The sequence below is a fragment of the Aulonocara stuartgranti genome (genome assembly GCF_965226115.1).
Source record: "Aulonocara stuartgranti genome assembly, chromosome: 12".
Lineage (NCBI taxonomy): Eukaryota > Metazoa > Chordata > Actinopteri > Cichliformes > Cichlidae > Aulonocara > Aulonocara stuartgranti.
This window is the reverse complement of record NC_138948.1, coordinates 24,414,724-24,428,658: the sequence shown is the minus strand read 5'-3', so window position 1 is coordinate 24,428,658 and position 13,935 is coordinate 24,414,724. Positions and strand designations below refer to the sequence as shown.

The 13,935-nt window shown below is 43.1% G+C and overlaps 1 protein-coding gene across 1 annotated transcript in view; it reads right to left on the bottom strand.

The window, feature by feature from the left end:
• Window positions 1-46: 46 nt before the first annotated feature.
• bin3 (bridging integrator 3) overlaps window positions 47-13,935 on the bottom strand; it is a 40,455-nt gene continuing 26,566 nt past the window's right edge. Inside the window, exons 5-9 of the mRNA XM_082554660.1 lie at window positions 13,736-13,872; window positions 9,499-9,539; window positions 4,917-5,058; window positions 3,689-3,823; window positions 47-1,584 (exon numbers count right to left, since the gene is read on the bottom strand). Of these exons, the coding sequence (XP_082410786.1) occupies window positions 1,438-1,584; window positions 3,689-3,823; window positions 4,917-5,058; window positions 9,499-9,539; window positions 13,736-13,872 (602 nt within the window). The 3' untranslated portion in view covers window positions 47-1,437. The remainder of the gene's footprint in view (window positions 1,585-3,688; window positions 3,824-4,916; window positions 5,059-9,498; window positions 9,540-13,735; window positions 13,873-13,935) is intronic.

Below are 13,935 nucleotides of genomic sequence, written 5' to 3'. Positions count from 1 at the left end.
ATGTGCAGAAGCACACGCACACAAACTCATGAAGACAACAGCAAAATAGTCACTGGTTGCTTTTCTTGCATTTAGTTTATTGCATGATGATAATAATGAAGCAAAAATATCATCCGACGTTATTTAAAAACTTACATAAAACCCAATCTGATCACAAAGTATTCATTTTGGTATATTTAAAAAAAATCAACCATGACTATAACTTAAACTTAGAAAAGCACCTTCATTCATCCAGTTATTGGCGTGTAATCAGACAGTCTGCATTGCAGAACACAAAGACGAGCAACCGGCTAAGCATTTCCTTCAGTAATTACACAATAAAAAGCCACAAAAAAAATAAATAGTCAACATACTTGTAACTTCAAATTCACTAATGAGTAACATTCAGTGTGTGTTTACATTACTATGTAGTGTAGTTATCATGCCAAGGCTCTACCTGATGGAAAGTGGAAACAAAGGCATGTGATGAGAGCATGATTTGGTCCAAAAATAAGACTATAAAACATTTGTCTTCCAACCCTGATGTAGATGATACAGAGAAAAATACTTTTTTAAGGCTGCCAACAATGTGTGAGATTCTTTGCTAACACACACTCTAACCAACAATAGAACAAAGGATGGATGGTGTGAACAAAAGGAAAATATGGGTCACTTTATTTCCACTAGAGGGCGCACCAGCCTTTGATTTTTTTTTTCTTTCTTACTTGTGGGGTTTAAAAAGAAAACAAACCTGGATATGTCTGAAGCCTGAGTAGTCGACCTTTCAACACCACTCCGTGTTACACCGTTTTTTGTTTTTTTTATGTTATATCCAAAGTCAGACATGTTATCACAGGTGAGCTAATGTGTTCTGATGAACCCCAATAAAAAGCCCTCACAGAGAATGGCACAGAGCTAAACTCACAGATTACCAGAAAAGACCAAAATTGAGAGATTTTTTTTTTTAAACCTACACTACATTACATAACACCTTCCAGTGTAATTTCAAAGTTGGATAATAAAACTATATTTCACACGCTGCTGCCAACAAGGCAGATGTGACTAATAGAAACATTTCCTTGCTCACTTTACACATTAGAAACAAATGGTTATAGATACCTCTGAAACCATGAAGCGTAACCTTGTTAATTAGTTCTGACAAGATCTGTCTGATTCCTTTACTAAAAGAAAAGAAAAATAAACGACAACATATTGGCTTATAATGTTGCACTTGGCTGATGGCTTAGTTAATGTGGCATTCAGCTGCTTTGAGTTGCTGAGATGATGAAAGATTAGGGTGTAGTGCAAGAGCAATTGGCGGTGGGGATGAGGCCGCAAGGAAACAAATGGATAATCAGGTTTAGGTCACTGCTGTCCGTTTGAACTCTGGAGGAGCTTGAAGAGAGCGCAATCCATTCAGAGAGGCATGAAAAGAGCCCGTTTTTGTATTTTCCTCACTCAGTCGTCGGCGACAATGGACAGAGCACGCAACTCGGTGAGCTTGGCCTCTGTCTCCCTCTCCCTCTGCTCGTCAGTCAACCCTGCCTGGTCGATCTGGTCTGTTAACTCGCTGAAAATCTTGTACATTTCGGTGAAATAGACCACCTGGTGGGTAGAGAAGGAAAAATAAAAACGTAAGTCTGTGATGGCAGGGGAAAAGAATATCTGTCCTCTGATGAAAATGGGAACAGGTCGATCCACAGACCTCTCAGGAAACACCAGAATCCAAAATCTGAACACCAAATACAGTCTAATCGTGTTTCTACTTACAAGTCTGAAGCTGCTGTTCTCATACTACTTCAACCCTGCTAATGAGAAGTGACTTGAGAGGAGAATGGGGAGCCCACAGATATCAAACAACTCTGACAAAGCCCCAAAACCCAGCACTTCAGTGGGTAGTGACCCTGCTTTTCTCTCCCAATCTGAACAAGAGATAGAGAGTGTTCACTGAAAGCTTTCTTGACACTTCCCACCCCTGCTTCTTCCCCTTAGTTCATGAGTCAGGCTCCCTAGAGAGTTGCTTTGATGATTAATAGACTTTAATCACATTACAAGACTCCAGAAGAGTGGGCAGAGAATGAAAGTACTGGGAAATACAACCCCTAGAAACCCACACACACATCTCAATATTTATTCATGCAGCGATGCATACGATGCCATGCTCTTTAAGGGGGGGACGACACAGACTTCTCTAAAATTGCACGTGTTCCCTTGCAACAAAACCAACTGAGAGACCCGTGGGAAAAGTTTACTGTTTCACTAAAAGGGTCACAACAGAACGAGAATTTTGCCATAAGCAGACCAGACACTGCTTCTAAACCACCTTATACAAGCCTTTTTAAGTGCTCCGCCTGAAAGACCTTTGCATGTTTATACCAATATGTGCCACCTAAACCACATGAGTGGGCTATAAGTATTGGGTTACTGCTGCTTGTGGGGGTAAAGCGGATATGTTTTTTTCCCAAAAGTGGCTTGTTGAAAGGGCCATCGGAAATGTCCATATGAACTGTGATGATAATGTACACCAGATCAGTGTCTAGGCGCCCTCTGTAGCAAAGACTACCATTACAATTAGTCAAGTCACCACGAGGAGTAAACGCCGGCTCACGCAGCTGACCACCTACCCAAAAAAAAAGAAGCAGCTTGGGGTAAAACAGAGCCATTTTAACATACCATACTCCCAGCTGCTTAATATTTACATGGAGAGGTCACACTTTGACCTTTGACAACAAAATGAATAATTTAAGTTGGATTCGATTCAGTAAACACAGCATCCACTGTAAGAGAAGCAACTAAAAAAAAAAAAGATGAATAAATGAAGACAATGCCTCACTTCATCATCATCTGTAGAAACTGACAGGTCAGGTGGTGTCTCCCTCTGACAGTTGCTGGACAGGACTTGTTATAGTGAAACTGAAGCCTCACAACAAAGACTCCCTTTATTCTTTTTCTTTCTGCTGCTGGACGCTGAGCAGCAACAAGCGGCTGGGAGAAAAGGGTGTGGAGGACCAAATCAAGCACATGCAACAAGCACTGGGGACGAGGTCCGCTGACCACCCACACATGGCTGTGCAAATGTGAAAACGTTCATTCATGTGTGTGAATTATATGAATAAATATAAAGCTGCAAGAATGACATGGCTAGCGTGCCTAATGGGACCTCTTGCACCAGACAAAAACAGGTAAGATTTATTTAATGCTTCAAGATAAAAGATGTGGGGAAATATTATATGTCTGCTAATTTGCTAAGTTCAAAGTGCATCACAGAACTCCATAATTGTCATTAGGTCTGGGATAATCTAGTTTACTTATTAGGATTGTGCCAGTGGCTGTCCCAAGGAGGAAATGACATGGCCAGGCAGGTCTGGGGTTAGTGAGGGGGACATAGTGGCGCTAACTTGAGACACCCAGCTGCTTTAAGAGAAGCTTCAGGTTAGAGGAAGGCTTGCAGGGCTGCAGTGGAGCCAGACAGATGAGGCCTTCCTCAGCTAAACACAGCAGCGTGGGCCGTCGCTGAGGGTTAATCACATTAGAGCAACGTTGAGGGAGACAGACTGCCTAGGTTATACACACCCTTCATCAGATATTTTATGCACTGTTTAACCGACGCTCAGAGAGTGGAGCAGTGGGTGGGTGGGAGGGAGGGTGGTTGTCTGCAGCTGTGAGAGGTTCGTTGGGTGTGCACTTAAAGGTGATGGAGGTCACCAACCTGTGCCCGGATGAGAGCCTCGAAGCTGGGCTGGAAGTAGTCGATGCGGCTTTGGTAGAACTTGGGCATCTCGTCCAGGAGCTGCTTGTTCTTGGCCTCGAAGTCATCTTTGACCGGTCGGAGTTCCTCTTTTGCCTGTGATGTCGGAGAGAGAGAGCAAAACAAAAGAACTGGTCACTGAGGGTTCAGTTCTGACTTTGAGTTACATTCTTTCATTTCACTGCGATGCAATACACACTACACATTAAGGATTCGTTCGCTAAAATAAGCTTAAGGAGCTACAGATTAATACCTACAAAGCGAAACAAGTTAGTCTGAAGTGAATTCACTTCTTGAGCCATCATTTGTCTTCTTCTCTTATTGTTCTGAAAGATATTTGCTTAATTCCCACGGAGAAGCAGTGCAAAAAAAAGGCTGTAATCACGACCAAAGTGAGGAGGAGTGGGTAATGTGGGCAGACTTGGCTGTGAGTGGACTCCAGCACCACTGATCTGTGTGTGAATGTATTAGTGGGTAGTCTACTGTAGGCATGGAGTTATGGAATGCACAATGAATAAGTGTGAGAGGGTGAGAATTTTTATTAAGGGGAAGGGGGAGTTGCTATATTCAAACTGAAACATATTGTCTTTCAGCTGCATTATGATATGCTCTCTTCACTTTAGTTTTATTTACACATGCCAGCTGTAACTGAAATGGCGTGCAAGTGTTTTGTCAGGATCATTTCTTTAAGTGCACAGGGACTCAGAGGGCATGGATGTAGGGGCCTCTTCAAGGCTTTGTTCCCCTGACAGTGCTTTTCTCAATGTGTGTGGGTGGCTCACCATGTGAGGATGTGTTAGAAGCAATAGCATAGGCAACACTGCAGCACTATCTGTGAATGTGTGCTTCTGTAGTGGCCTCATGGTGTGTGCGTGTGTGTGTATATGTGTATGTGTGTGTCTACAATTCTCAATTACGTGCCTGTAGATGTGCAGCAGTGCCTTTTTGAAAAGGCACTACTTGAGAGCCTGGTAGCTTGCGTGGGTGAAGGAGCGCACATGTACAGTATGCATGTGCTCAACTATTTTTGTTCATATCCAGTCAGCATTTGTGTCTTTTTCCACCTATTGTGCTCTATTCACAATACGGACAGCATGTAAGAGCAAGTGAACTCTGCTCCTGTGCAGTTGGAGGGAGAGCTCGAGTGGATCGACACGTGCGCCGACGCGAGCTTTAAAACTGACGCTACCTGATGCAGTTTGACCATCACGGGCCCCGTTTTTTCTTTCTCTTCGTATTTCTCCACTTTGGCTTGCAACCGCTTGTAGTCCTGCAGCGTCTGTTCCCTACGTTTCACTGCCATGTTAAGGCTGGGGAAGACACTACTGTACCTGAAAAACACCAGCACACAGAAAACCAGGTTACTGAACACAACATGCATGCGCACCGTGTGAATCCATGCAACGAAAGAAAAAAAGATCCCAGACATACATATCAAACTTTCCTCTTTTTTCCCTGAGAGAAAGTGAAGTTACTAAAAATACTGAAACAACTTTCCCGTCTCCATGTAATTTGTAGACATGCACTGTGCATTGCATCGTATCTTAATAAAAGTCATTATGATTTAATAAAATCCCGCTCCTCAACATCTTATTGTAGCGGTACTCTCAAACCCCAGAGGACAGCTCTGCATTAAGCTTCCTCTAATCTATTATCTAATTACTGTAGTTCAGAATGGCATGAAACAATTCATTTTGTGACAATTATCATATTCCAAATGAAAATATATTCTTGCAACAAGAATCCAAGTCTTCAGCACTAAAAATAGGAAAACATTCATCTGTAACTTAGCAACAGGAATCGGAGCTTCATCCTGGGACTTGTTGCACTGCTTTTGTGTCTGTTTTTAATAGGGAACGGGAAAACTGTATACAGAACATGTCTAACCTAATAATAAAACTATAGAAATTTTCAAGTTAACATGTCTGAAAGTTAGACTGTAACATTAACATTATTTCTTTAAACTCAGGTTAGATCTGGCTAATGATTTATAACAAATGGTATAGCTTTAACCAAAATATTGAACGCCTGAATAAGAAAAGGAACATTTTTCAACTTTCTAAAATGTAAACACAAAGCACTGACTTTGTTTTTCAAAAACAGGCCACAAGATTAGTCACGCAGGTGCATACCAGATGTGAGTCAGCAATAAAAACAATCGTAATAAAGAATTAGATATAGCCTTTTCTGAATGACTCATTTAAAGCAATTTATCAAGTGTGTAGGCACACAATACTTTATTGTGTGTGCCTCGGCCCATAGTGTTATTAGCCACAAAATGTGTGGGCTTCATGATTTACGTTCCTCTCCATGCCAACCCTTGCCCTGTTCTGTGTGGCGGATGAGAGAACCCGAGAGTTTGTTATGAAATCCTGGATTACAACTGCGTTTGCCCGACGTGCACCTTACTACAGGCCAGATGGGGGAGTGGTGCGAACTCCATGTCAGACAAGCAGAGATTGTTTCCGACAGGAAGTTAAGCAAGGAGTGGTCTTGTAGTGTTTCAGTGACATCAACGAGCTCAGCCCAACCCAGCAGCCCACACTCCACCGCTATTTATAAAATACCACTCTGGCCCAGTTTACGGCAGGGGTGGATGCCGATCCTCAAATCTACTATCTGCTCCAGTGTACGCATATTTGAAGTGCCAAGGGATTATGCAACTGCCCTCCAGGCATGACTGCTTTCCAATGCAGTCCTACGGGCTGATGACAACACAGCAGCAAACCAGCTTTCAGACAACACAAAGGCTGGATTCTAGTTCACCTGACAGCATGGTGCAATTTCCTCATGACACACCACGGTGGCCTGCTGTTTGCGCGCTAAAAGGGGACAACGCTGTCTGCAACTACTATGTTTGAGCACAGGGAGACTTCAGGGCCAATGCTATCCTTGTGCTGGAGGAGGAGAAAAAGAGCTAGACACAAAGCCAACTACTTGTTAACCCATTAGTGTCACTTCCACACTGAACGCTGAAGTTTCAGTGTTACATTCGGTTACTGTGACTCAACGGTACACTACCCTCCCCCACATGAGAACCTGAATGTGCTTATGCATACACTGTAATAACAGTTTTTGGTTTTTTTAAAGAAAAGAAATGTCCAGGCCCTGGATGTTTCCCTCGATATCCTGGCCTTGGTTGGATAACTACCGGTCAGCCTGCGAGGTCTGTACCTGCGGTGAGCCTAGTCTGGGTGATTTCTTAAGATGGTTGAGGGCTGCAAAGGGGCCAAGGATACACCACTGTCCACGTGACAGGTCAGGGTGTGGTTAAAAAAAAAAAAAGGGCTGGATGGAAATAGCATCTGGAGCAGAGAGTGTGTTTATGAGCCGAGGCCAATCCACATACAGGCCAGCCTGACCCAGCAGCCAAGCCCAAGTCTGGTCTAGACACCCTCAGTCTAGCAGGCTGGCTGTCACTTTTGACTATGACCATCACATAACTCACTACTGAAAAAAAAAATCAGTTTAAAACACACCACTAAAAATATGGGAAAGGGACCTGTTTATGTGTAAATTACCACCTTTGTTCGTCGTGGTCTCAGAAGAAAAATTAGGGTCACATCACGTGGCACCTTCATTTAAAATATGCTTGGTGTGAAAGTGAAATAACTACCACCTGTTGTATAAATGGTTTAAAAGCAGTAGACCATGAGAATGTCTGTGACGTAAATGCTAGCAACATCTCCTTAGTCTCCAACAAAAAAAAACAAAAAGCGTGCAAAGAAAGAGTGTGATCTGCTGTGACTTGCCTAGTGCTTTAAAGCCCACATAACTCACGCAGCCTCAGTGCGCGATACACCAGATAAGATGGTAAAAAAACAAACATCCTTTTTACAAAAAAACAATCCCCCCCTCAAAAAATAAAAATAAAAAGCCTGCATCAGCCCCAGAGCTAAGGTCAACAACTCCCATTGGCTCCAAACCCCACAACCTGCTCTGAGGGCAGCGTGTTCCTCTGATTGAGAGGGATGAAGGTGGTTTGTCCAGTCCTGGCTCAACCCAGGGCAGAGGTCTCAAAACAGGCTTGACTTCTATTTCACCCAAAAGAGCAACGGAGCAAAAAGGGCTAGGTTACAAGGCCCAGATAACACACATGCCTCAATGCCCACGCACTCCCCTCCCCTCGCATAAACATAGTGATGTCATTCAGTGACCCCGCAGAGTGGATGAAACGCACGTCTGGGCCTGAGAGAGAGGAGACACTGAACGCAGGATGGGGGCAGAGTAGAGGGGGGCTGCTTTTTCGTTTGTTTATTGTGCGTTTTACCACACTAAGCATTAAGAATGGATGCCAAAATTTGAAATAGCAATCACATGGACACAATCATGTAGCTGACACACACACACACACACACACACACACACACACACACACACACACACACTCCATTGAAAGTCTTCCATTAACATAACGTTCTCCTTTTCAACTCTTCTCTAATTGTCTTTACAATGACACAAGTTCACCAGAAGAGTATTTTGAGACAAGAAAAACAGTTACAAATATTCATTAGTGAGAGGACTAATGGAATCTTAATGGAAGCTTTAAAGTATAGCAGCTTGTGCGTCTTGGTTTTCTATAGACAACACTTTGATAAACTAATAAGTAATAGCGTTGCGTTTTTAAGAAGGAAAAAGTAAACAGAAAGGTCAGTTTAGTTTGGCATTAAAATTTGTTTATGAACTCACTTCCTCTGTTCTGTTTTAGACTCATGTAAATGCCTAACTTTATGATCTTAAATACCATCTTTGTGAGACAGCGCCCCCTCTAAAATCGGAGCTGGTGTTTGTGTACGTCGGTATGTTTGTGTGAGAGCGTGCAGTGTCCTGAGACATTTCTCCTCCTGAACCAATCCGCAGCTCTGGGCCCAGGAAGCTGGGCCCTTTGCCATATTCTGAGCCTGCCCACACGTCCGCCTGCCGCCCACCAGGAAGAGGAAATTAGAACCATTCCATCCTGTCATTGCTCCGCCACCAGAGCGCACGAGGAAGAGAGGGGTTGACACACACACACACACACACACACACACACACACACACACGCACGCTGACCTGACCTATCCATATTTTGATGGAGTATTCTCTTCACATTAGTTACTTTACAAAACGAGTGTCTCACGAGGGGAGAAAGTTGAACACAAATTTATAGAAATCTATACAAGCAGTATGCACATGCTCTCTTTCACAGTATTTAATCTCCTGGGAGGAGCCAGGAGGAGGAAGAAAACCTTAACAAGCGCTCCGGAAGACGGGTGGGATTGTCCAGCCACTCCCTTCAGTACCTCTGCTTTGCGCGTGTGTGCGTGTGTGTGCAAAGTGAGGCTTAAGGAATGGAATAGCATTCACTGCCTCCTCAAATGGGGGCGAGTATTAGGAACGAAGACCAAATAAACTTTCTTCCAGACACTACCAGCACAGCAGCCCTGTTAACTCCCAGTTCATTTTTATAATGCGTATTACTACACTGGAGGCCTTGCTAAGGTCCTGCACTGCAGCTATTCTTTCCACTCAGTTAGTGAGATATGCAGAGCAAGGTTAAATAGTAAAAACGACACGGGGCACTGGGCTTTTATCGCTCCACAGTCACATATGGAATTTAAGACACAACTGAGCTAAATCGCTTTTACCATACTTCACACGAAAAGTTCACGATCTGGCTCTCCTAAAAATGCAAATATTGCAGACTAAAACTATTTGACCGCGGCCTGTTGCAGATTCAGATTTAAAGCTGGACATTTAACACAGAAGCAGCACAAGAAACTGACACTTACTTTTTCAGAGGGTCGACAACAGTCTTCTGGATCTGGTTCACCTGTAAAAGTAAATAAAATAAAAAGCTGTTAACACAAGCACTGCTCACCTTTCTAACAAATGAAGAGACATTACAAATTGTTATTCACTGTCAAATTGAGTTACATCAGAAGTGAAGTCGGAACCAAATAGCTTCTACATCTCTTGCTCATTAGCTGCAATGTAAAGTCGCAGCACAAACACCAACAATTGTGTATATTTCAAACAGAGCACATATGAAAAAAGGGGAAGGGGAAGGGGGGGGGGGGCTTGCAAAGAAACTTTCATGACGTTGACTCTTTTATTGTACACAAGCCCCGAGGAGAAACCCCTGAATATTCATTGAGCTTGCGATACAAAAGGATGGAACTGTCAGGGGACGGACATGAAAGCAAAGCCCAAATGATTTCCTGTGGAGGGTGGGCTGCCATACAAGATGAAAGTTCTTTACAAACAAACATTTTAACAATAACAGTTTATATTTTCCTGCATTCTCCTTCTGTTTGGCAGAACCGACAGGGGAAGGAAGGAGGGGAAGGGGGGGGGGGGGGGGGGGGGTGTTAAATGGAAGTAAACGAACATCTCATCTCGAGGCCTCCAGCCTCAGAACCAAGTCTCGTCGAGAGAAGTTGGAGCACAATTAATAAAGTTTCTAGAGTCATTTACATTGCAGATTCAAAATGACTGCTGCTACTAGATCTGCAAGCGTAACACGGCTAAGTTAACCAGGCAATCGAGTCAAGTGGAGAGAACACGCTTGGAACAGAGAAGGAGAATTTAAAGCAGGGAGATGTGAAGTGACAGCTGCATGAGAACAGTGAGCAGCTCCACTAATCATATGCTCACTTGCTATTGGAAGGACAGTCAATCACACAACAACAAGGAAGCAAGATCGCAGCTGTGCTTTGTAAAAATGCCCTGACCATCTACGAGAACATACAGCAACACTCGCTGCTTCACACAGGCAGATTTCCAAGTACAAAATGGTTGATTGTGGTTTGAGGGAAAACACAGAACCAATAACAAATAAGTACATGGGAATTCACATTGTCTTTGTTTTACATATTCACACCATCTCCCCCTCCCCAGCTCGAGCGGTGCCGCTGCTTCTAAGGTGAGAGCATGCAGCGAGGAGGGAGAAGAACAGCGGCAGATTTGCTTAAGCATGCTGGTGCCCTCTACCCTCTGCCCCTTCCCACAGAGAGGGGGGGCAGAGCTATTCCTTGGAGGCCCCGCAGAGCCTGAGGCCGGCGCTCTAGCAGCAGTCTCCATCAGTGAGTCACGGAGCAGAGGCCATCCCGGCACACAGGCCTCCCAAAAATACACACAGATCGCAGAGGAAATCAATATCCCTCCAAACGGAGCATCCTCTACTGTGCTGCCGCCATCTACACTGGGGCTCAGCTTCGGCAGCAGTGTGCCGGCGGGGCTGTGCGCCCTCCTCAGCCCCAGAAATAAACACACAGACCTGGGCCACTGCTGCCTTCATTATCGCTGCACGTTTTATCTGCTGGCTCTCTCACTTGTGGGCCCTGCGGCAGAACATCTCGTCTCAACACGGAGAAGAGCAAAGGGTGGATGCTTTTGTGTCTGTTTTGCTGGAGCAATAAGGTTTTGCTGCTGTTGCCGTCAGAATCAACAGCCAGCTTAAAGGAAGAAGTTAAGAGTGGTGTTCTAGTGCTGTGCTGGATTTTTAAACACCTAGCAAAACCTAGAGGTGATGCACACAACAGACTGACCAGAAAGTACTCACAATCACTATTTTGCCTCTAGCTCACTTGTAGCCACTCTACAAAGGAAGCCACACAGCTCAGCCCAAAGCTGGAAGTGAACATTGTGTTAAGGCAAAGATTTTATTTAGAAGGACTGAGAGCAGTGGAGAGACTATCAGGTGTGACCTAGCTGTCAAAAGCCACTCTGAATAAAAGTGTGTTTAAAAAAAACAACCAAACAAGCACAAAGAAAAATCTATCCAGCTGGTGACTGTTGTCCTTTACAAGCGAAAAAATGTCTGGATCTAAGTGAGTGGATCAATCTTTTTCAAACAAGTGACAGTCACAGAGACAAATAGGAAGGCTACACAGACAGTGAACAATACTATACATTATAAAGGCATTAACTACAAGTGACTTCTTTAAAAAAAAACAGATTAAAAGGAAGAATGGCTGTTTCTTATTCATTCACACTCAAGTGTGTGTCGTAGGGTTTTTTCCCCTTCAGAATGAAAAAATAAACTGAGTGAAAATGGGAAAAAAATTTTCAAATTTGATATTGAAAAAAAATCTAAAGAATGCAAAAGTACTTCACCCTGACAGCAGGAGTGCTCTCCTGAACACTCAACCAAGCCAAGTCCTGGAACATATGCACCCTGGGTCACAAACCCACACGCTCAGTCCAACCTACATTTTACTTTGTCTAGTCACTCAAAATGGCTCCTGTAAAATTTGATGAGCCGTGAGCAAAGCAAGTCTGAAAGACTTAAAAGCTGAAGAATCAAGGAAAGGAAAGGAAAATAAATGACAGCTGCAGAATATCTGCTTGGATGCTGTCTTGTGCTTTTAGTATGTTTTATTCTCAAAACAATAATACTGAGTTTGCCTGAGTAGCACGGAAGTATATCCTAACAAGTAAAGCCAGGAGACAAGACCAGCGACACTTAATCTCATATACAAACACTGAACATTAGGATGACATTTATTTACCAGCTCAAGACAGTATGCTCATTTAAAGTGAGGACTTTTGTCAGTCGTCACTTTAATTTCTGGAACATGGACATTGCTTCACTTATATACACTGAGGAAGGTTACAGCTTGATTATCTATGGAAACCGAGTCCAGCCCCTGAGGTTTCCCAGAAAATATGAAATCAACTCTTCAATGCTCAATATGTATATTTCCAGGTGACAGATGGCCTGTTATGCCTGAAATACTTATACTACAGCTTTACCATGGAATAACAACATTACCCACCGTTTGCAAAGGAATTCATTTTCTCCCCCTTGTTGGATCATTGTTGTGGGAAAGGTTATGAAATCATTTTGGTTCACAGCAAAATATGAAAAGAAAGGGGAATATTTTTAAGGCAGCAAATGTGAAAAGCCTAGAACACCTACTAGCGGGGCAATGAGTCAAGAAAACACAGATGGAAAAAAGTCAATCGGTATATGCCTTAGTGTGATCTCCTATGTTCTCTCCTGTATTTTTTTCCTCTTTTCAAACCCTCCACAGCGTAGTGCCTTGAGGATCCACACATGCAGTGCCACTATGATTCACATTATAACTACCTGTGGCGATGATTCTAATCAAAAAGTGAAGGGCGCCCAGCAAATAATATGAAGAGCCCTGACAGCCAGAGAGATCTTCACAGAGTACAGCTGTGGAAGAGCGAGCAAGAATACGCTGTACCGCTTACAGTTCTGGAAAGACAGACATGCCGGTCTGTCTGCTGCTGGCCCTTAGGACAAAACATACAAGAATAATAAGAAAAAAGAAATGGTTTCCCAAATGCAAGCGCTGCAAATATCTAAGCAGAAAGAAAAATATGTAAAATATGATATGAAATGTACATGAAGGACGGGACAAGTGTTGGAAGGATTTCAGGTTGGGTTTGCCAGAAGTACGGCTCTGAGAGGTTTACAGTGTTCAAGCTGATCATAGGTACTCCACCCCGAGGGAGGAATAAAGTTCCTGTAATCCATCAAGAACATATTGGGTGACCTACCAATGCAAAAAAAAAAAAAATGTTTTTACCTGAAGCCAAATGTATTAGGAAGTAATGCAAGAAATACAACAGACCTCAGCACATAAGCTGTGAGTTACTCTTGTGAATTTTGTGGCAAGGCATGTTTTCCTCTTCAGAGAAGGCCCATCCATTGTATGAGTTATTTTAGACACCAGTGAGTCACAAATGCATCAATTTTCACAGCTGATAACCAGTAGCTTGAGCTTATAGAGGATCATACCACAGATGCTTTTCAAAAACAGCAGAAGGAAAGACATACGGATAGTTTTTAGTCCACAGGCAGCACAATATTGACAAATATGAAAACATGCATTTTCAAAAAAACAAAAACAAAAAAACTAACCCTTGTTTAGTGTCCTACTTTGCTTGTTAGAAACGGAATTTTTTCAAACGATTTGAAGAAAATCACTGTGTCAAAAAGCCAAAACAGAAAAAGAGCAATATAATAAAGATGCCAAGTGTGGGAAAGAGTCTTACCTTTTCTTGGTTGAAGGCATCCATCCTTCTCATGGCTGTATCTAAAGCAGTCATAGAGTCCAGGAAGGCCTGATCCTGCTCACACAGCGGGTTACTCAAGAGGTCTGCGGAAATCTTCACTGCTGCCTTAGACATGGCTGTCAGCCATGCAAATATGCATGCAACACACAAAGCAGAAAATACTATTAAAACACAGTTAA